The 20,174-nt window shown below is 38.1% G+C and overlaps 3 protein-coding genes across 11 annotated transcripts; 2 read left to right on the plus strand and 1 right to left on the minus strand.

Annotated features, from left to right (window-relative positions):
• The first annotated feature begins 1,712 nt into the window (after positions 1-1,712).
• LOC148211430 (uncharacterized) lies at positions 1,713-10,124 on the plus strand. 6 transcript variants are annotated; one of them, XM_088124332.1, is made up of 6 exons: positions 3,775-3,948; positions 6,245-6,307; positions 6,851-6,993; positions 7,501-7,834; positions 8,359-8,760; positions 9,545-10,124. In XM_088124332.1, the coding sequence occupies exons 3-6, from the start codon at positions 6,914-6,916 to the stop codon at positions 9,995-9,997; spliced, it is 1,269 nt and encodes a 422-aa protein (XP_087980458.1). In that variant the 5' UTR covers positions 3,775-3,948; positions 6,245-6,307; positions 6,851-6,913; the 3' UTR covers positions 9,998-10,124. The 6 variants fall into 6 exon arrangements, with proteins under 6 accessions (XP_087980459.1, XP_087980458.1, XP_087980455.1 ...); XM_088124333.1 differs by lacking the exons at positions 3,775-3,948; positions 6,245-6,307 and adding an exon at positions 1,713-1,731; XM_088124329.1 differs by having other exon boundaries at positions 6,245-6,993.
• Positions 10,125-11,076: 952 nt separating this feature from the next.
• Positions 11,077-16,372, minus strand: LOC111023475 (uncharacterized). Of its 4 annotated transcripts, none has more exons than XM_088124502.1 (7): positions 15,894-16,372; positions 15,549-15,658; positions 13,760-13,916; positions 13,457-13,607; positions 12,743-12,853; positions 11,372-11,416; positions 11,077-11,301 (listed from the first exon to the last, which is right to left on the minus strand). In XM_088124502.1, exons 1-7 carry the CDS (start codon positions 16,006-16,008, stop codon positions 11,142-11,144), a joined length of 849 nt encoding a protein of 282 aa, XP_087980628.1. In that variant the 5' UTR covers positions 16,009-16,372; the 3' UTR covers positions 11,077-11,141. The 4 variants fall into 4 exon arrangements, with proteins under 4 accessions (XP_087980628.1, XP_087980629.1, XP_087980627.1 ...); XM_088124503.1 differs by having other exon boundaries at positions 11,077-11,293; positions 13,457-13,677; positions 13,767-13,916; positions 15,894-16,371; XM_088124501.1 differs by having other exon boundaries at positions 13,457-13,677; positions 13,767-13,916; positions 15,894-16,371.
• LOC148211431 (uncharacterized) lies at positions 16,226-19,586 on the plus strand. Its single transcript, XM_088124505.1, has 5 exons — positions 16,226-16,362; positions 18,005-18,304; positions 18,387-18,785; positions 18,869-18,964; positions 19,049-19,586. Exons 1-3 carry the CDS (start codon positions 16,360-16,362, stop codon positions 18,435-18,437), a joined length of 354 nt encoding a protein of 117 aa, XP_087980631.1. The 5' UTR covers positions 16,226-16,359; the 3' UTR covers positions 18,438-18,785; positions 18,869-18,964; positions 19,049-19,586.
• Positions 19,587-20,174: the final 588 nt, after the last annotated feature.

Here is a 20,174-nt window from a genome sequence, read left to right on the forward strand (position 1 = left end):
GTTATTCTCGAGCGAGGTGATATGATTATTGGCCGAGATTCATGTTTTTGATGAACATCGGGCGAGGTACTAAACTTTCTCGACCGGGGTCAGAGGTTTTCAAAACGGAATGTTTGTTAAACTTACCTCGGGCTTGGCTGCGTATTGAACTCCACCTCGAGCGAGAAAATATGTTTCCCGCCCGAGGTTGATGTATATATATATATATTCCATCTCTAATTGTCTTTCAATTGTGCTTTGTAATGCAGAACAAAATGGTACCGAATCGGAACCCTCATACTTGGTTACGCTGAACCTGTGTACCCCCGTCGGAGACGAAGAATATTGGATTTTACCGGATGACTACGTGTCGAGGACGATTAAGCCACCAAAATTTGTTCCCCGTGTTGGACGCCGCCGCCGCATATTTTTCTTGATTCCATAATTCTCGGCCAAGTTATGGTCGACCCCGACCGTAAAATTCAATGAGCTACAAAAATAGAGATAAAAGTTCTGTACATTTAATATGGAGGTTGTTCTTTATTTCAGTTCTGCCAATATTCTCAGGCTCGAACTCGGTCGAGGTAGATACCGAGGTTGGTTTTTTTGTCAGTTGTGCAAAAAACCTCGAGCGTGAACCAGCTTACCTCGACCGTAAAATACAATGTTCTTCATAAATAAAGATTAGAATGATCCTAATATTGAAAACGCAGTCCTAAACTCCATTAATAATTGATGTTTTGTCTCAATGTATCTAAACGAGTCCCTGTTAAATCATAGTCAATATACTTAAATTCATTCGTATTATCAAATTTAACTAAGTTACGTACAAAATAAGAAAAAAATTCTAATGGAATATCAAAAAATAGGTCTATTCGTCCAAAGTTGAAAAGCAAGTTGCCTCCTAAAGTATGCGATCCTAGACTGTGTTAGAGTATTCAATGCGGACCCGGTTACATCGTACTCAAAATACTTGACGCAGAAAATCCCATAGTCGACACCGCCAATCTGTTGTGGTGCTGACGTAACTCGTTGAATCCGCCATGGTTGGATCGGTAGAGCGGGAGAAGACGACTCACGCAAACGGAAAAGGAGAAGACGAACAGAGAAGGAGAAGACGAACGACGACTGAAAACGGAGAGAAATGGGGAAAGTTAGAACGGTTCAATTTTTTGAACAAAGGGTACTATAGTAATTTCGCTACCTATAAAAATTAATTTAATATTCAAGTGGGTCATTAGGGCACAATGAAAGAAAGAGGGTTATTTGAGCATTTCAAAAGTTTTTGGAGGTCATTTGAGTCAATTTCCCTTGTAATTCTCATGGCCATCTCTCCAGCGACCTTGGACCAGCAGCGACCGGTGACGCTCCAAGAGTAGCAGCCCTCCACAAACGGCAGCGACACTCCAGCATTCCACGACTCATCAGCAACCCGACGACTGGCGGCGCGACTTCACCATCAGTAGTGCCACAGCAACGAGTCCGACGCTCCTCCTTCGATTGGCGTCGATCTGTGGTGTTCCGGCCGGCGTCCTCCAACACCCACAGTCGACGGCTCGAAGTAGTTTCGATAGTGACCCACGGCAGTGGCATCTAGCGTCTTGGTTTCAGTCCGTTCCAGTGAGCTTTTGCGGTGTTCCGGTGGAAAGCATTACTATTCGGCATCAGATCAGCAAGCCTAAGGTTAGTCGAACTCAGAACCTTCTCGGCGCTGACCCCCCTAACCCAAGAGGTTTTAGTGTGAGTTAGTAGGTAACCACTCACTAAAAGTAGTTTTGATACAAATTAAGTATTTTTTTAGTTAGTTTCTAACTCAAGCTTGGTTGCCTTTGATTTAGGGAATCCTTCGACGAGCTTAGTAGTACGTTAGAGTCTTGGTTGAGAAACAAAAATTTCATTGATGGTATGAAATATACAAAAAGTCATAAAGGCAATTACAAGAAAGCTTTCCAACTTGTAATAAGATCATTTAGAGAGTAGCTATTAAAACATTACACCAACCAAGAGTTAGAAGAATAACTCTATTAAAAAAAATATATATGTCAAAAGAAGAGCTTTGTTAATTGTTATTAAAGACCCTAAGAATAACTCTATCAAAAAATATGTCAAAAATGAAGGGCTTTGTTATTAAAGACCCTATTGTTCCTCTCCGACTATAAGCTCCAATGAAAGGCCCAAACAAATTGTACCCGTGTTAGGGCCCGGGCCCTTGTTAGTAAGTAGTTCTTACTTGTGGGGATGTGTACTGTGTGCTTACGTATGAATTGCATGTTTTAAATTGTGTGTTTTATCTCTTTATGTCTGTTGGATATCTTTCTAGATTATATTGACAATTATATTATTGAATTATTGTATTCATGAAAGCATACTGAGTTTTTCTAGATTCGCTATATTGTAAAAGCATATTGGTATACTGTTTCGTGATTATTATGATTTTTTTGTGATTATGACAACATATTGAATTGTTGTGAGACATTTGATGCATGGGTCTGGCTTAGAAAGCATGTAGTAGGGCTCTGGTGAGAGTTTTGTTCTATTATGAAGTAAATTGGTGAGTATCAGGGCCAGAGGGCTCATACGTCACTAGTTGGATATCGAGGCTTTGGGTATAAAGGTCGGAGATCGATATGCCAAACTTTGGACAAAGATGAGTGTCGAGGCTTCAAATAAATGGTGGAGGGTCGATGCGATGAGTTTTAGAGGTAAGGCAAGTATTTGGGCCTTGAGAGGAAAGGACAAAAACCAATATGTTGCAAAGTCATCGATGTCCCTCTCCCCTTTTCCCCTAGATTTTGCAAGTAACGAGGTCACTCATAGGAATGGTGGTGGCAAGGAGGAAACTTGACGGGAAAAGACCATTAGCTGCGTAGAGTAGTTTCGTTCCAGTTATTATTTTCTAGTATGATAGATGCAGTTGTTTTATGTTTAGTTGAGTTTGTTATTTTAGTTAATAGGTTAGTTTTGTTTAATTTCTTATTTTAAGAATGATTTAAAGTTGTCAATTTACTATTCTTTTGAACTCTAGCTTTGGTTATCTGTTCGGATTGTGGAATTGAAATTTAGTGATGTTAACTATCATTGTTTTGCTTCAAGGTGAAACTAAACTAGTGTTAGACTTCATTGATAAGAATTGTTTAGTTGATAATTTATGAAACTTAGTAAAGTTGCTTAGTTGATGTCATGGAATAAAGTGTAGTTATTCACTTTATTGTATTGAGTTGAATAGGATGTTTTAATAACATGCTCTATTTTGGATGTTGAAATTTGGGGCGTTACAATTGATGCATGAGTCATGACTTAGAAAGCATGTTGTAGGATCTGTGTGAGAGTTTTATTGTTATCAAGTGAATGAGTGGGTATCAGGGATAAATGGTCGATACATCACTAATTGGGTATCAAGATTTTAGGTAAAAATAGTTGAGGATCAATATGTCAGTTTTGGATAGGATGAGTGTCGAGACTTCAAGTAAAAATGGTCAAGAGTTAATGCTATGAGTCTAGTTGGATGACAAGTATTGGATGACAAGTACGGGTACAAAGTAGGAAACACAAAAACAATTTTTGGGCAAAGTATCTATATCGGACACGTGTCCGACACGGATACGCCCAGACACTTGTCAGACACGCATTTTGGTGTGTCTGATTATTTTATTTTTCATTTAAATTGGACACGGGCTGGAAATGGCGTGGACACGGCTAGACAAATTTGTGGGTTTTCTGAACCCAAATAAAAAGGCCCAATACCCATTAATAATTAAAAAAAAACAAATAAATGATTAGTAACCTAATACTTACCCATGAACAATCAAAACACACAAACCCACTCCACGAAACCGACGCTGCTGCACCCCTTCTTTGTTGCCGACGCCGACGCCGCCGCCGCCACCGCCGCCGCTCGCCCTTGCCGCCGCCAACGCAGACCGCCCTTGCTGCCGCCCGCCTTCTCTGTTTTTTCTTTTTGCTTCTTAGGTAAACTCTAATAACCTCAACCTTTTGTTTTCATTTTCATATACTAAAAACAAATCTTATTTTTTTAAACTGCTTTTTTAATTCTAAACTTTATTTATTGCCTACCATCTCTGAAGGTCAATATGATCATATTTTTTTGGTTCCTAATCCTACGTTTTGTTTATGTCCCTTTCTTCTTTTTTTTACAAGGACTTAGTCTTTGTTTATTCTTTTTTTTTTCTTGTTTTATAAATTTAATAATCAAATGGATAATGCTGATTTATGTTTATTTAACATTTTTTTCGTTAAATTTACATATATCTTAAAAAAATATTGACGTATCGTCGTGTCCTATTGTGTCCGTGTCTCGTACTATGTCCGTGCTTCTTAGGATACAAATGTTTCCCATCTTTCATTACTATAGTTTTGTTTCTCTATTAACCAATTGTGGAAAGCTTTTTCGTAGTTCCATTGGTTTGGGATATCTTCCCCGTTTTGTATATTTTCACTTTTCATTTCATTGAATTAATGAAATCGTATTTTGTTAAACAAAAAGTATTGAGGCGTCAACTGTCAATACGTTGCAAAGTCATCGAGGTCTTGGATAAAAATGATCAAGGATTGATGCAACGAAGCATTGGGCTAACGAACTTGTAGATGAATACAAAGTTAAGAGGAAGCAAGGCTAAAATCCAGATTTTGAGAAAGCTTATGATACGGTTGATTGAGACTTTCTTCTGGAAGTGCTCCACAGGAAAGGTTTCGGGCTGAGGTGGATTTCATGGATCAAAGGATTCATTTCGAACACCTTCTTCTCCATAATTATAAATGGTAGGCCCCAAGGTCGCATCAAAGCCTCAAGAGGTCTACGTCAAGGAGATCCGTTGGCCCCTTTCTTGTTTGTTATTGTTGGTGATGTGCTAAGCATAATGTTAGACCAAGGTGCTTAGGAAGATTGTCTTGAAGGTTTCAAGGTGGGACTGAACGATGTTCAGGTGAATCATCTTCAGTTTGCTGATGATTATCATACTTTATCATACTTTAATATTCTACAAAGATGATGACATTCTTCTCTCAAACTTGGAAGAAATGATACGCTATTTCGAAGTCATTTCAGGCTTCAAGATCAATATGGCCAAGTCACAAGTGGCGGGTGTGAACATCCCTAAAGGTAAAGTTGCCTCTAGAGCCATTAGCTGGGGATGTGAAGTTGGGCAGTGGCCTATCCTCTATCTGGGCATGCCGTTGGGAGGAAATCCAAAGAAGAAGTCATTTTGGCAGCCTATAGAAGAGAAAGTGGAAAGAAAATTGACTAAGTGGAATTCTTTGCATCTGTCCAGGGTAGACTCACGCTGGTTAAATGTGGCTTAACTGGCATCTGAAGGTCCCCAAAAAGGTGAAAATGTGTTAATGTCTGATGATGCATGAGGGATTAAGAACTTGTGACAGACTTCAAAAGGTGATGCCTAGTGTGTGCCTCTCCCCCAGCTGGTGTGTCTTGTGCAAGAACAGTGAAGAAGACCTTTCGCACTTGGTTTTTAATTGCCCCTTTGCCTTAGCTTGTTGGTCGGATCTGTCCAAAATTTTTAATATTAGCTGGTGCTTCCCAAACACAACCTCTGACTTCCTCCTACAGCTTTTTCAAGGATCTCACTTCAGAGGACAAGCAAACATCCTTTGGTCCATTGGGGTAGTTGTTTTGGTTTGGAAATTGTGGTTTGAACGCAACAAGAGGTGTTTCCAGGACCAAGAGTCAGAAAGAAGAGTCTTTTGGGAGAATGTTATAATTTTTGTGTCTTCTTGGGCTTCTACTAACAAAGTTTTTTGTAATTATGGTATTTCTCAAATATTTGCCAATTGGGAAGCTTTTTTGTAATTCCTTGGTTGTGGGGATATCTCAACCCCCCCCCCCCCCCCCCCCCCCCCCATTTGGTAATGAAATTTTAGTTTCTTATTAAAAAAATAATAATAAAATAACAGTACGAGGCCCTGGGTATAAATAGTCAAAGGTCGAACGTCAAACGTTATAGAAAAGTATCGAGGCCATGGGTAAACATGGTCAGGGGTCAGTACAACTCAAATAAGTAAGCCTTGTTCAAATAGGAAGGACGCTAGTGAGATCTGTGATGTGAGACTTGAGCTTGGAATATTGGTTGCATGTTTAGTCCTTATACATAAAATATTTTATTTTATGCAAAGCATGATATTTTTATGAGCGTGATGTTTGGTTTTTGTGTGAAAAACATGCGGTTTGTACGTGACCCTTCTTGTGAGGGCTACTTACTGAGCGGTTGTACTAACCTCCTTCCCCTTGTAGGTAATAATGTGACTCTTGAACGTGGTGATGACGTGGAGAAGACTTAACTGAAAGGACCATATGGTTGCGTTATTTAGTTTTATAATTATTATTTTTAGATAGGATAGTTGTAGTTTTCTTTAGTAGCAAGTCGTTAGTTGATTCTTATTTCAAGTTGGAAATTAGCTAGTTATTGCTTTGTTATTTGTTAGAGTTAAAATTTTGTTTAGTTGTTGTACCGTGGGATTGAGACTTATTGAAGTTAAGAGTTATTATTTTTGTTAAAGATTCTTGTGAAAATAGTAGTTCTTTCTCGTGTTGAGTTGAACTTTATAAATGAGTTTAATAACGTTTCCTATTTGAGTTGTTGGAAATTTGGGGACGTTATAGTTGCGTTGGATCTACTAATATATGAAGTTGTTTCATTATTTGTAGAATAGATTTATTCCCTTGTTGAAGGTTTTGGAGATAAATTTGTATATGTTGAGCTAAGAATGCTTGTTTAAGGATTTTGATTGGATTTGTTTTGAGTTAAGGATGAGTGAGAGTGAGTTTCAGATTCTTTCCAGGAGTATGCTTGGTTCTTTTCTTAAATTTATCTTTGCTGGTTCCCTTTTTTCTTTGCAGAATATTCACATGGAAGTATGGTGGCATGGCAACGAGCTATGATATAAGAAACATTGTTGATATATGGCAAACTCTCTGTTTTATAATCTTCGTAGGGCTTCCCTGCTTTTGAGATCTTTGTCTCTGAACCAAGCATCTTTCAGGTGGTACTTTACAGCTATTTTCCTTCCATCTTCATTATTAGAATATGTTTGTGTTTTACTTTTGAACAGCCATTTTTTCCTACTTTTGTTAAATTATATTGTATTGTTATTTCCTTTTGTATTTAGGTAAGTGTTTCCTTGATTGATTAGGTGTTTCCTTGATGTAGAAATGCTTCTGAAGTTGTTCTTCCCAGTAATTTCTATTTAACCTACTCGTGCATCCATTCTTTGAAAGTAAGAAAGAATTATTTTTCTTGTCGATCGACACCTTTTAGTTTTTTGATTATCTAAGCTTGTGGCGAATTTCTTCTTTGATCTGTTTCCCCTCCTTTTGGTTCTTTTAAAATTTAATCTAACCTCAGAATTTTTAGATTGGAAGTAAACGGCTTGTGTTTGACTTTCAAAGATACAAATAGGGTAGAAACTATAGCATGTCTGAGCTTTTGATGGATTTGCTAGTTGAACATTGAGAATTTTATTGTGTTTCCATCATATATTTTGTTGCAGACCTATTCTTGGAGTACCTGACACTGTTTTCTCTCAATTCAAACACTTTCCTCTGCCCAACATCTCAAAACCTTTCTTGGGATTTAGAAACTCGAGCCACGGTTCTGTGGATCTTGTCATATCTCAAGGGAAACCGAAATTTGAAACACATGAAGTGGATCCTCCGAAAAAGTATAAGTGGAAAACTAAGAAAAGGTTGAAGGTTCAGCGAAAGAGAGAGAAGGAGAAAAGAAGAGCAGCAAACAAGAAAGACCCTCGTCTACTACGTGTAAAGGGAAAGAAAAAGCAGAAGTTTTCAAATGCAGAAGAGAGAATCAAGCACAAGCTGGAAAAGGTGAGGCAATTAGAACCAAGGATCTTATTTAGGTCTATATTGTTAATGGTTAGCTTATTTTATGGTATTATTACTAATGTACTTAGCAAAATTTGCTATTTTCAAAAGAAAAAGAATGATTTCAGAAGCATTTCTTCATTCTTATACTGAAGATTCTGAAGCAGATGTGAAAAAATATGTTCAAGAAGATTCCGTGGGAGCACATGTGAAAAAACATATAAATAAAAAGCAATTCAAGAAAAACACGGGAGCGGAGCTTGATTTCTTCCTAAAAGTTTTTTTTTTTTCTTTTTTTTTCATTTTCAATTGAGATGGGATGATTCCTTAAATCAAAGAATGATCAATAACATCAAAGTATAGTCTCTTGCTTAGACGGATAAATCCCAAAGAAATTGCTATATCCTCTATTCAAAGTAGAGAAATGAATTTGGATATTTTGATATTTTTTCATTCTTCTGCTGAACTGCAGCAAAATGGTTTTCAAGTTAATGGATGTTGGTAGTTTTCGTGTGTTTCACTTGCAGGCCAGGATTAAGGAGGCATTGCTGATTGAGAGATTAAAGCGGTATGAAGTTCCAATGGTTCAGGGCCCTTTGGTGAAACCACACAATCTAACTGCTGAGGAACGGTTTTATATGAAGAAAATGGGTCAAAAGAGGTCTAATTATGTACCCATTGGAAGAAGAGGAATTTTTGGAGGTGTGATTCTAAACATGCACATGCATTGGAAGAAACATGAAACAGTTAAAGTTATTTTCAAGCCTTGTAAACCCGGCCAAGTGCATGATTATGCACAGGAAATTGCAAGATTGAGTGGAGGGATCGCAATACAGATAATTGGTGATGATACGATTATATTTTATCGAGGAAAGGACTACGTGCAACCAGAAGTTATGTCACCAATCGATACATTATCTAAGAAACGTGTGAGTTTTACATCTTTTGCTTTCTATAATGTTTTGAATGGATTGTTAAACATTCCTTTATTTTTAATTTTTTTAAAAATTTATATAAATAGAGAAATTTATAATAATCATCTTGGTGGCTCATTGGTCCAGAGGGCTAGGGTAAATTGAGAGGGAATGAGTTCACGCCTCATTATGTCCACCTACCTTAGGAATTAATTTCTATGTATTTTTCGGTACCAAATGTTGTAGGGTTAGCTGTACTATGAGATTAATCGAAGTGCGCGTAAGCTGGCTCAGACATTCTCGGATATTAAAAAGAAAAAATAGAGAAGTGTATGATTGATGTCTTGCAACAGAGCAGTACTGTGCATGATATGGCTAACAATAATAGTGACTCTGTAGGTACAATAGTGAATGACCATGCTAAGAAATACTATGATAGGACTCGATCGCACTGGTAATATCGTAATTAGAAGGTAGTCTATTTGTGGTTTGTTGGAGGCTATTTGTTATAGATGGTGGGACTTGACATTAGGGAAGTTTGCATTTAGAAGGGGAGGGTCCGAGTTCCTAGAATTACTCGCAAGCATCTCCCATGTATTTTCTTATCTTTAGTCTTTCAATACAATTTTCAAGTCCTGTTGGTTGCTATCAAACTGTCTGTGTGGATGAATGATCAATAAAATTAGAGCAGATTTTCCATTTTCATATTAGCAACTCCACTGCGAGTGCTTATGTGGGTTCAGTTTGTTGGAAATTGATTATAAATAAACCCATGCAAATGGTTTTTTCCTCCTTGCAGGCGCTAGAAAAATCCAAGTATGAGCAATCACTCGAGTCTGTACAGCGATTTATCAGTATCGCTGAGAAGGAACTGGAGCTATATTACAGGCATATTGCACTTTATGGTGATCCAAATGATAGGAATCCATTGTCCATCTTGGACATTCCATCTGACAACTTGAAGGAATCACAGAAACATCAAGTTTGTCAAATGGAAAACTCTGATTCTACTGCTCTTTGCTTAGCTTCTGATCTTATGAACAGGAGAAATCTCGATTTGTCTGATGACGAATCATCAGACATTGAAGATGACTCTGCAGATTCCAACTTATCTACAAGTGAATCAGATTCTGAGAGTGACAAATTATATGATTCTGATAATGGGAGTACAGAAGGAAGTTCAGCTTTTGAGACTAAATTTGGATTTCATAACCAAGAATTACTGATAAATGATGATGACATGAGACCGTAATCTAGTTTTTTGTGTTCTGCTCCGATTAGATGTATGATCGAATGAAAGCATGAGCTGATTTATGTATATATACAGCAGAATATTTTCGGAAGTATACCATATACACAGGAAATTTTGGGAAGCTGCATCAATTTTCTTTCCTGCTTTGCTCTTCTATTACATTCATTCACTAATTTTAACGTAAAAATCTTTTCGAACTCGCTAATCGTATGGAGGAAGAGATTGAGCTGAACTGAGCTCGATTTGGTTTGTCGCTTCAGTCTATTGAATTTAATGTGCTGTTTTTCTCTGAGTGCAATCTATGAGTCTAATTTCGCATATCCTATGGCCAGCGGGAAAGAAGTTCTATAAAAGTCATGATTCAAACAATTATTGATGAAAAGTTGTGAAAATCTAAAGGTATTCATTTAAAAATATACGGGATGTATAATCTTTTAAAAGCGTGAAGTAGATCGATATCAATACAACATAACCTTGTAAAATAATTTAAAGATGTACATATAAAAATACTCATAGTAATTTGAATTCTTGATTATGGTATATTTTAACGACAAATGACGTGTTGTCCACCTCTTCAAGAACTTAAAATAAATAACCGTATAAGGGAGGAGAGGTAGACAAAACTAGAAAATGAATCAAAAAGGGAAAAAATCAATAAACAAAAGGAATTGAATATTGAGCCTCAAGTGCAATGAGAATTAATTTTGGATTAAACCTTTTTAGAAAAGAATTCTTCTCTAGTGTCATTTGATCGAAAATAGCTATTTTAACCGGTTGAACTATACTTAGGTCGACTCAAATGTTTTTCTTTCCCATTCTAAAAAGTTAAAATAAAAACAAAAACTATTTTCCAACACCAGTTTCCTCTCCTTTATCCACCTTGAGGAGTTGGGAAAGGGAAAAAAAGTAATTAAATCTTATTCCAATCACTATATTTCACAATTATCTTTATGTATTTTGAAATGTTTTATTTCAGTCCTATAAAATTTCACAAGAATTGATTTTAATTTTACCATTACATTTTCATATTGCATTTAACAATAGATTATTCATTTTATATGACTTGAAATTGGCGGTGGTTATAGAAAATTGACCCATTAAAAAATTGTGAGCAACAAATTGATTAGAATTTAGAATTTATAATTTACAAGACAATGGCCTGTGCATCACATTCAGTAACGTTCATCCTCAGCGAACCCCATACATGGCTGCATCTCTCCCATTTTCGCTGCATATTTCCCAAAAAAGCCTCTGCCCAAGCCTCCTTTGCCCCTCCCATGCTCACTTCATAAGGCACTGTGAAACTGTTGTGAAAATTTATTTAACAACACACACAGTAATGGTCACAATTTGAGAATTTACCTACAAAATTACCTCAGCAGTTCTTCAAGCTGAGATCGCTTTGTAGACGCACCTTTCCTGTAGGAATCAAACTTATAAGAAGTTGAAATAACCTTTGAGAACAACTGGAGCACCGCTTCATTAGCCTTCTTTCGAGAGCATTTTAGTGGAAGAAACAATTTCATTGATGATATGAAATTACAAAAGACCCCAAGAGGTTACATGAAGCACTTCCAACTATAGCTTAAAGAAGTGTGACTATAGTAAAGAAATATGGGAGAACATTTGCACCAAGAAATGACTACAAAGACAATTGAATCGAAAAGCCGATCTAAAGGGTGGATTTTGTCGGTATTTTCTTTCCCTCCAAGTAATCCAAAAGAAGACTCTAACAAAATGCTTCCAGAGAACTTCCTTTTCTTTTTTGAAAGGGTGGCCCAAGAGAGTGGCTTCCAAAAGGGAAGGGAGGTCCTCAGGTAATGCTGTAGTCCATCCAAACGTTTTTAACAGAAAATTCCAGAACCTCAATGCTAATGAACAAGTGATAAAAAGGTGCTGTTGTGTTTCTGAAGCCTGTTTATAAAGGATGCACCAATGGGGAGAAATAGACTTGTATGGCTGTTTCCTTTTCAGCTTGTCACAGGAGTTTATAGCTTGGTGACTGCACTCCCATAGGGAAAATTTGACCCCCCTTTTTGGGTAGGGATCCTTCCAAATTGCTTTGTAAAGTCCAGGAGGGGAGCTCGTTAAGTGGGAAGATAGGTCCTTGATGAGGGAGCTGGTTGTGAAAACACCACTGGGATCGGGGCTCCAATAAATGAAATCAGCCTTCTTCCGAGAGCATGGTATTTTTAGATTTTCAAAATCGCTTTTGATTATTGGACTAAACAATATGAACATTTTGACAAGAGCTTTCAAAAATTAGTTAAGACACTATTCAGCGTCCCAAAAATCATACGAAACTCACCCTAAGAAAGCTAGCTATCATGGGATGGGATGATCTTCTAGTTGCATATTGTATTCTTTCATTATCTGGTTGGCAAGTAACAGGTTTTCACAACTCCATTAAACCAAGCCATGTTAGAGCGGTAAAAGATTCTGTGTATGAAGTGAAGAAACAGCACAGCACACAAATAGTATCCAACAATCTAGTCTTCTAAGAAAATTATGGACTGGTTTTTTAGATTTAGTGTGACAAGCTTGTCACCAACTGGATTATTGCTACAACAAGTACATTTTGGACTGTTACAAGATCTGAATTGGATAACAGTTTCTTGATTCTATGGAAGAGATATGCCAGATATCTCAGATTTTAAAGTATGGTAATGATGCAGCTATGAAGGAAGATTATCATTTAGTAGCATTATTATTTCCACGATAGGAAAGAAATTGGAAACGGCGTACCTGCTTACTGATAAACTGAAGATGTGAAGAGGCTTAGCAGAAAGATTGTAAGTAGCCTCAGAGATGTGCTCCTTGTCAAATAGGTATACAATTGGATAGCCAAGAAGCCATCTGAGCCAAATAAAATATCAACTAATCACATATTAAACTCAACCTATCAAAAGAATAAAATTAAACTGCTATACAAATCACATTGAATAGTCATTAAATTCTTACCATGATTTATATTTGAATTTGAAAATTAATTTTCATTGGTAACAGAATTTGAAAATTAATTTTCATTACTATTTTGTGATCTTCCTCTTTCCTTTTCGCAACAGAATTGTATGAGAAGAGAGATTTTTCCAGAAAAGTTCATTAAAGGATTTTAATTCCACCTCCTAATGGCTCTCTAGTCAGAAGGTGCTTGGTCTCTACACTACTTATAACTTTCCATCTCTATCCAATTCATTCCACTATTAAAGTCCTTATACAATATCAACTAATATCATGTTCAATTACTACTATATCCAACAGTTTACGCTAACAATGCCAATTGATGGGTCCTTGACTCATTAAGTGGCTGTGGAACTCAAGCATCCTACTAAAACTAAGATTCTTCTAGTACTACCAACCCCAATTGCAACTACAAAGCTAAAAAATGCCTCTAGGTAGTTTATGAGTCTTATGTAAGAAATGAATAATTAAGAGGTACTTAAGAAGTAAAGAATTTACCCATTTAAAGTTGGCAGCGTGATTTCAGTATGTTCCAAAAAGTTGCTAAGATCAATGACAGAAGACCGAGAACTAATCTCGTGAAAAGAAGATCTGATACACGTAATGCAGTTTCCCCCAATGGACGGAGATGGATCATTTTCCATTTCATCTAGAGAAAATAAAGACGAGAACAACTTTTGAACTGATTTAAGCTGCAAACCCAGAGGATCTATTATCATCTGGAGCAAATAAGACAAAAAGGTAATCACCAAAGAGGGTAAATGTAGCACTCAGAATTTAAAAGATGAAGATTAATATTACTGTGAACCTGGGGGGGATCCTTTGCAATATCAACCAGGAGCAGTGCTGTTCTCGAATTTAAACTTGATTGAATGTGCTCAGCGAGCCCTTGCACATGTATCAGATATATCATATCCTCTATGACCATTACCTTAAGATGCTCAAATATATGTAATTCCTGAATCGGTTTATTAAAACATTTTGTATTAAAATGGTGCACAAGACATTTAAGATGATAAAATGGTCATATATCTTCAATGACCACCCCCGCATGTGTTATTGTTCAATGTAGTCATGTCAGACCCTAACAAAAAATTTTGATCAAGAATACTGAGCTTTCGAGAAAAATGAAAGAGCACAAAAGGGGCAACCAACGGGCAAACAAGAAGACCAACAAAAAATGGGCATACAAAATGATAGCCCAAGACTTCAAAGTTTCCTCACTTGTCCAAGTCAGATTTTGGGAGGACCCATGGATTGATTCGGCCCCTCTTTCCACCACTTTCCCGGATTTGTTTGCGTTATCCTCCAAGAAAGGTATGTCCATTGCGGATTGTTGGTGTGCAGAGGCCTCAACTTGGAATCTCGGTTTCAGAAGAAATCTCTTTGAAAGGGAAATGAGTATATGGGCAAACTTCACTGAAAAAATAGAAGGTGCAGCTATTGGAAATGGAAGGGACATTTTATGGTGGAAAGCGAACCCATCCGGCCGTTTCACAGTCAATTCAGCCTTCATGGCTCTCTGATAGACCCTAGATTACTAAGGTGTATCAACGTAAACGAGTGAGAAAGAGAGAGACGGTTTGAACAAGTGCATTACGCACTCATAGGTGGGCCCTAGAAAATACTTGTTAGTTATACAGGTATAAGGAATATTGGTTAGTTACGTAGGGAGGGTATATCTAAGAGTAGAGATAGGGAGGGAGGGATTATCTGAGTAATTACTAAATTGTGATTGTATTCTCTATGAGTACTTGGGAGAGGCATGGAGCTCTCTAAACTCCCTTGGCTTGTTGATAAATAAAATTGAGGCTTAGGCCTATCATCACCATAAACAATTAGGAATAGTCAGGCATTTTTGAATTAAGGGATATTATTCCACTTTACCAAGAGAAAATGTGCCCCCTACTCCAGTAAATGGGTTGAGATTCATTTCTTTTCTTCTGTGTTTATAGGATTTAAAAGTACAGCATCTACTTTCACCTAATAAGTACAATATAATTACTAAGAAACCCCCACATAATTTAAGATTTCTGAAAATGAAAATATAAATTTGAAAGACATTTTTGTTATGAAATAGGTGAAGGAACCTCCCAATTTTGAATCTTCACTTAGAGTTAATAAGTTCATATTTGAAATAAACTAAGTCTCGAACTAGATTTATAGCTCAAACTTTGAGTTCTTATACAAAAAGTACAAGAAATTTATAGGGATTTTAATTTGTTTTGTGCGTTCATGTGCATGTATCTTGTTTTCATAATTGTTATGAAGTAGTAGCTCAACTTTCTATAGTAGCAACCTCGCTATTATAACACTTATATAGAGATAAAATCTCCAAGGTAATTTCTTCAAAGACTAGAGATTCTACATTTTTTGTTGCTATTGAACCACAAAGCAACCCTCATGGGACGTTAGATATCAGAGATGTAGTGACAATTTTTATAGGCTTCAGTAGTCTCATTCCCCCAATGATACAACAAAGAAATTGATTGTAAGGTCTATTGAAATAATGTTAAGGATGCAAAGACGTTGATTAGCATAATTTAGAATCCAACAACTAGAGTATGCAAGCAAGAAGTATGTAATAAACCTTTTGCATCAGTTTTAGAAGAGCACAAAGCCGCTCTTGCAGTTCAGGCATCTTTCCGCCATAGTCTATCATTACAACTGGTCTCATTCCTGTACACAAAGCTAAGACATCTGCACCACCAAACAAACAAGCCATGATCAAGGGGGAGGTGACGATAAGAACTATACTGCCAATGCTTTCGAATATGCAATAATCAAAACCCTCAATATGTTGGGTCAAAATTTTCAAATATACCAAAGAATTGAAACACATAAACAAAAGGGGAAAATGAAGACGATGCAGATATTAGAAAACAACAGAAATGAAAGAGTGAGTCTGAGAAGACGAAGGATAATAGAAATTGACCTATTTCAAGGCGACGCTTCGCTGGGAATTTGAGACGCCATTTGATTTGACGAAGAGAAGAATCTAACACCTTCACTGCTTCGTCCAGTTCTCTTGCCTCCATCATTCCGCTCATTCACCCCAAAACAGCTCTACTCTTTTTGTTTATTTCTTTTTTTAGTTTAAATATCATTTGATCATAACTTTCAATATGGATTTTTGACAAAAATGATATCTTTTTTTAGGTTGCGTCGTTAGGTCGCGCCACTAGGGAAGCTCACGCACGGGTTGTTTTTTCGCAGATCTGTGCTCGGGCAGATACCGCTTCAATCGTGCTGCCGTGGAGTCGCTGCATTTGGGGAAGCTGCAGAACGCCGGCCGCTGCTGTCTGAGGTCGTCGGAGGAGCACCGTCACCGGAAGAGAACAGTTGAGGGTGGGCCGGCTGCAGGGAGAAGGAAAACAATAAGATGGTGAAATGGAAAATCAATGGTAAAAAGTTTTTGCGACCCACTTAGAATATTAAATTAATTTTTAAAGATAGCGAATTACTATAGTACCTTTGTTCAAAAAAAATTGAAGCAACTTTGGAAATTGATTCAAATAACCTTCAAAAGTGGGTGGAATGTTCAAATGATCCACCCGCCCAAATGACCTATTGCATGTGTAAGAAGAGATGAAATGACCAAAATATCCTTAATTATAAGACATGACCGCTGGAAAAAACCTTGACGGGTCATATTAATTTCCGCCCAGGAATCATTTAATTCACAACAACCATTGCCTTTAATTTTGCTGCTTTTGATTTCTTCTTAAGATTGGACTACATTTGAAAAGCAATTTTGCTGTTTTATTTGCTTTGATTTTGAAATACGTTGTCATTTTTAAATTTAGTTTCGTATTTCGGCATGATTCTGTTAAGGTTGACTATGAACCTCGAGCGGAAGTTATGGTTTCTCGACCGAGTTTCATAAGAAACGATGAACCTCGAGTGAGGTTTCGCCTGAGGTCAACGGTTGGTGATAGAAAAAGTTGACGCAACCTCGAGGTTTCTAAGCCTCTGTCATTTTTCTCGGGTTCGATCTCAGGCGAGGTTGAGCCCGAGGAATTGAAAGAGGTTCAACCTTGAGTGAGGTTTCTCGCGGTTGATCCTCTTTTAATTACCTCGGGTTCGACCTCGGGCGAGGTTGAGCCCAAGGTTATTGAAAAAGGCTCAACCTCGAGTGAGGTTTCTCGAGGTTGAGCCCCATTTCTCTCTGTTTTCAATCGCCGTTTGTCTTCTCCTTCTACGTTTGCGTGAGTCGTCTTCTCCTTCTCCGTTCGAGTGAGTCGTCTTCTCCCGCTCCGTCTTCGTTCGAAATTGCTCGAGGTAAGTTCAATTTTTCCACTTTTCCGTCGGGTTAGGGCTGCGTTTTTTCATGTTGAATGGGTTTCTTTCTGTCGATTCCTAAACACCAGCACTGTACCTTGTTGACCATGTACATAAATGAGTGATTCCGCTGTCCGATTTTACTTTATTTTGTTTGTTCCATTATTTGTGGGTTTTTCCTTCGTTGTTGTTCTGCTGAATTGAGTTTTGAGGTATGTGGGAGGTTTAGTTCTAAGTGTGCTGGGAGGTTGAAGAAGGAGGAAGCAGCTCTACCATTTTTCTTGGGTCAACCTCGGGCGAGGTTGAGCCCGAAGTATTTGTCAGATGCTCGAGGCTTAACCTCGAGGTAGGCTCGAGGTTGGATTTCTTTCAAATACCTCAGGCTCAACCCCGCCAGAGGTCGAGCCCGAGAAAAATGGCAGAGTTGCTTCAAGGTTGCCTCGAGGTTGAGACTCTGACGAATACCTCGGGCATAACCTCGTCCGAGGTTGACCCGAGAAAAATGACAGAAGCTTACAAACGTTGAGCGACTTTACAAATTTTTGTATAGTCTACATTCTGTGAAATTTCTCGGGCCCGATCTTTCCCGAGGTTGTGCCCGAGGAAAATTACAGAATGTAAACTTTGTTAACAATAATATATATTTTGCCCAAATTATTTAGTGAGTTATTAAACAGTATTCATTTCTGACCATATATGGTTTAGTTTAGTGTGAACTTGATGGTTTGAATCTGAGTGTAAATGTTTGTGTGTATTTACTTAAAGGAAATGGATTTGATACCGAAGGTTCCTCTCGCGCTGTATGTCCAGAACGAATATGTGGACCCCGAGGCACTAAAGGTCGACACTATTGCGGTTGATAAGGAAATAGTCGTGGACCCCGATATAGATCTGGTCGACACAGGCGCGGTTGGTATGGAAAAAACCGTGGAACCTGAGGTAGAATATGTGCTTCAAGGAACGCCTCCTGATCATCCCAAGGACGTCCAGAGTACCAACATTGGTACATCGAAACACGTGGCAGATGTTGACATCGATGCCATTCAGTACCAGTCACTGATACAGGTATCTCAATTGCTGCGCACTAACTTATTTTGGTTGGGGTTACTTTGACGTTGTTCTAATGATAACATCCTTTCAAGTCCAGATTCTACATGATTTATCAGATACCAACACTGACCCAGATATCGTATTCTAGTCACAAGCGTCCGAGGAAACACAATCACAAGGCCAGACACGTGTGGATGATGGCGACGTACGTGTGTTATCTCAGCCAATCACGCGTCCACCCCCTCGTCGTAGAGAACGGGAAAAGAAAAAGCCATGGAGACTTGGAGGGTCGTACGAAGTTAAAGTGGGCGGGAAGCGAAAAAGGGTGATCGTGTACAATCCACTCCCAGATCTCCCAGCTGCAGAGGAGGTCAAATTCGAAAAGTGGATTGAAAACTACGAATCAAATCGTTCGTCCCTAAAGACGCCATATGCATACAGAAAGAAGCAGTGGTTTTGTGACCTACTAAGGCCGAACAACTGGTGCACGAATGAGGTACATAGGCTTAGAATGGTGGAGGCTGGGAATTCCTTATTTTTTTGTGTCTATTACTTTTAATATGAGGGTGATACTTGCAGGTCATTGATTCACTAGTCATGTTGGTGCGGAAGAAGCTGGAAGAACGTCCTGACTTATGTTCTTGCCAATTCACCACTAGAGACACTGTGTTGTCAGTACGTCCCACGTAATTGTCTGTTACTCCATTTTTGTTCTCTATTTCTTATCTATGCCTAACAACATCCATATTAAATGTACAGAACTTTTTTCGTCGAATCGATGGTCTATATAAGCTGGTGAAATAAAAAAATGCCACACCAGCGCAAGTGGCGAAGGAGTATGACTGGGATGTGCGGGAGAGTACCGTCATGGCATACATCGATGGAAGTCATTCGGACTACCCGCTTAAGTGGCGTGAGGTGGAGGCTGTCTATTTACTCTTCAATGTCAACGACAACCATTGGGTTATGATATGCATAGACTTCGTTGAAGGTGAGATCGTTGTCTGGAACTCCCTAAGGGCAATTACCTCAGATGCATCATTGGAGGATCAATTGAAAGTCATGCGCACAAGTCATCCCGCCGTTATTGCATAAATCTCAGGTCATCGCGGTACGTCCAAACCTACCATTGACACTGTGGCAAATTCGTAGGGTTACGTCGCACTGCAGCAGTTTAGTAGCAGAGACTGCGACATTTTTTGTGTTAAGTATTTTGAATATGATGTAATATGGATTTCTTTTGAAACATTGAGGCAAAACAATATGTCCATACTTTAGGAGACAATTTGCCTTCCAGCTATGGTCTAATAAGGCAGTTTGGTGATGAAGTGTACGATCTCTTTTTCAATATATTAATCATTTTAATCTCTATTTTTGTAGATCATTGAATTTTAGGGTCGGGGTCGAGTATAACTCAGCCAAGAATTATAGAATCAACAAAAATGTGCCAACCTCGGGTTCGACCTCACCCGAGATCGAGCCCGAGAACTTTGACAGAACCTGAAAAAGATCCAACCCCGGGCTTCACCTAGCCCGAGATCTGCTCGAGAAATTTGACAGAACCTGAAAAAGATCCATCTATCCTAAGGATGCATGTTGACCATCATAGTTGCACAAGGAGCATTCGTACTTACATATTGTACTTCCACAACAGGTGTTCTTGAGGATGGATCAGCACCACAAACTGGGTCCTCAGTTTCATCATTATCCTCATTCTCAGTTTCAATGTAATCATCATCCTCATTCTCAATTCCTATGTAACCATCATCCTCATTCTCATCCTCATTCTCATGATCCTCATCACCTCCAACATCATCTCACTGACCTAAGTGTTCTTGTTCATCGTTGCCTAAATTGCATGGGACAATGTTGTACGTCAATAGAG

Source organism: Momordica charantia (genome assembly GCF_013281855.1).
Source record: "Momordica charantia cultivar OHB3-1 chromosome 5 unlocalized genomic scaffold, Mcharantia_2.0 BLBB01000005.1, whole genome shotgun sequence".
NCBI classification, from domain to species: domain Eukaryota; kingdom Viridiplantae; phylum Streptophyta; class Magnoliopsida; order Cucurbitales; family Cucurbitaceae; genus Momordica; species Momordica charantia.

Bases quoted from the DNA above. Each gene is read 5' to 3' on its own strand.
- LOC148211430 (XM_088124333.1), top strand. From the start codon at position 6,914: ATGGCAAACTCTCTGTTTTATAATCTTCGTAGGGCTTCCCTGCTTTTG. The intron at 7,835-8,358 runs GTGAGGCAATTA...TTTCACTTGCAG, and splicing joins TCAAGCACAAGCTGGAAAAG to GCCAGGATTAAGGAGGCATT. The intron at 8,761-9,544 runs GTGAGTTTTACA...TCCTCCTTGCAG, and splicing joins ATACATTATCTAAGAAACGT to GCGCTAGAAAAATCCAAGTA.
- LOC111023475 (XM_088124501.1), bottom strand. From the start codon at position 16,008: ATGAGCGGAATGATGGAGGCAAGAGAACTGGACGAAGCAGTGAAGGTG. The intron at 15,659-15,893 runs GTCAATTTCTAT...TTGGTGGTGCAG, and splicing joins GAAGCGTCGCCTTGAAATAG to ATGTCTTAGCTTTGTGTACA. The intron at 13,917-15,548 runs GTTTATTACATA...AAACCGATTCAG, and splicing joins TTCTAAAACTGATGCAAAAG to GAATTACATATATTTGAGCA.
- LOC148211431 (XM_088124505.1), top strand. The intron at 18,305-18,386 runs GTATCTCAATTG...TTTCAAGTCCAG, and splicing joins AGTACCAGTCACTGATACAG to ATTCTACATGATTTATCAGA.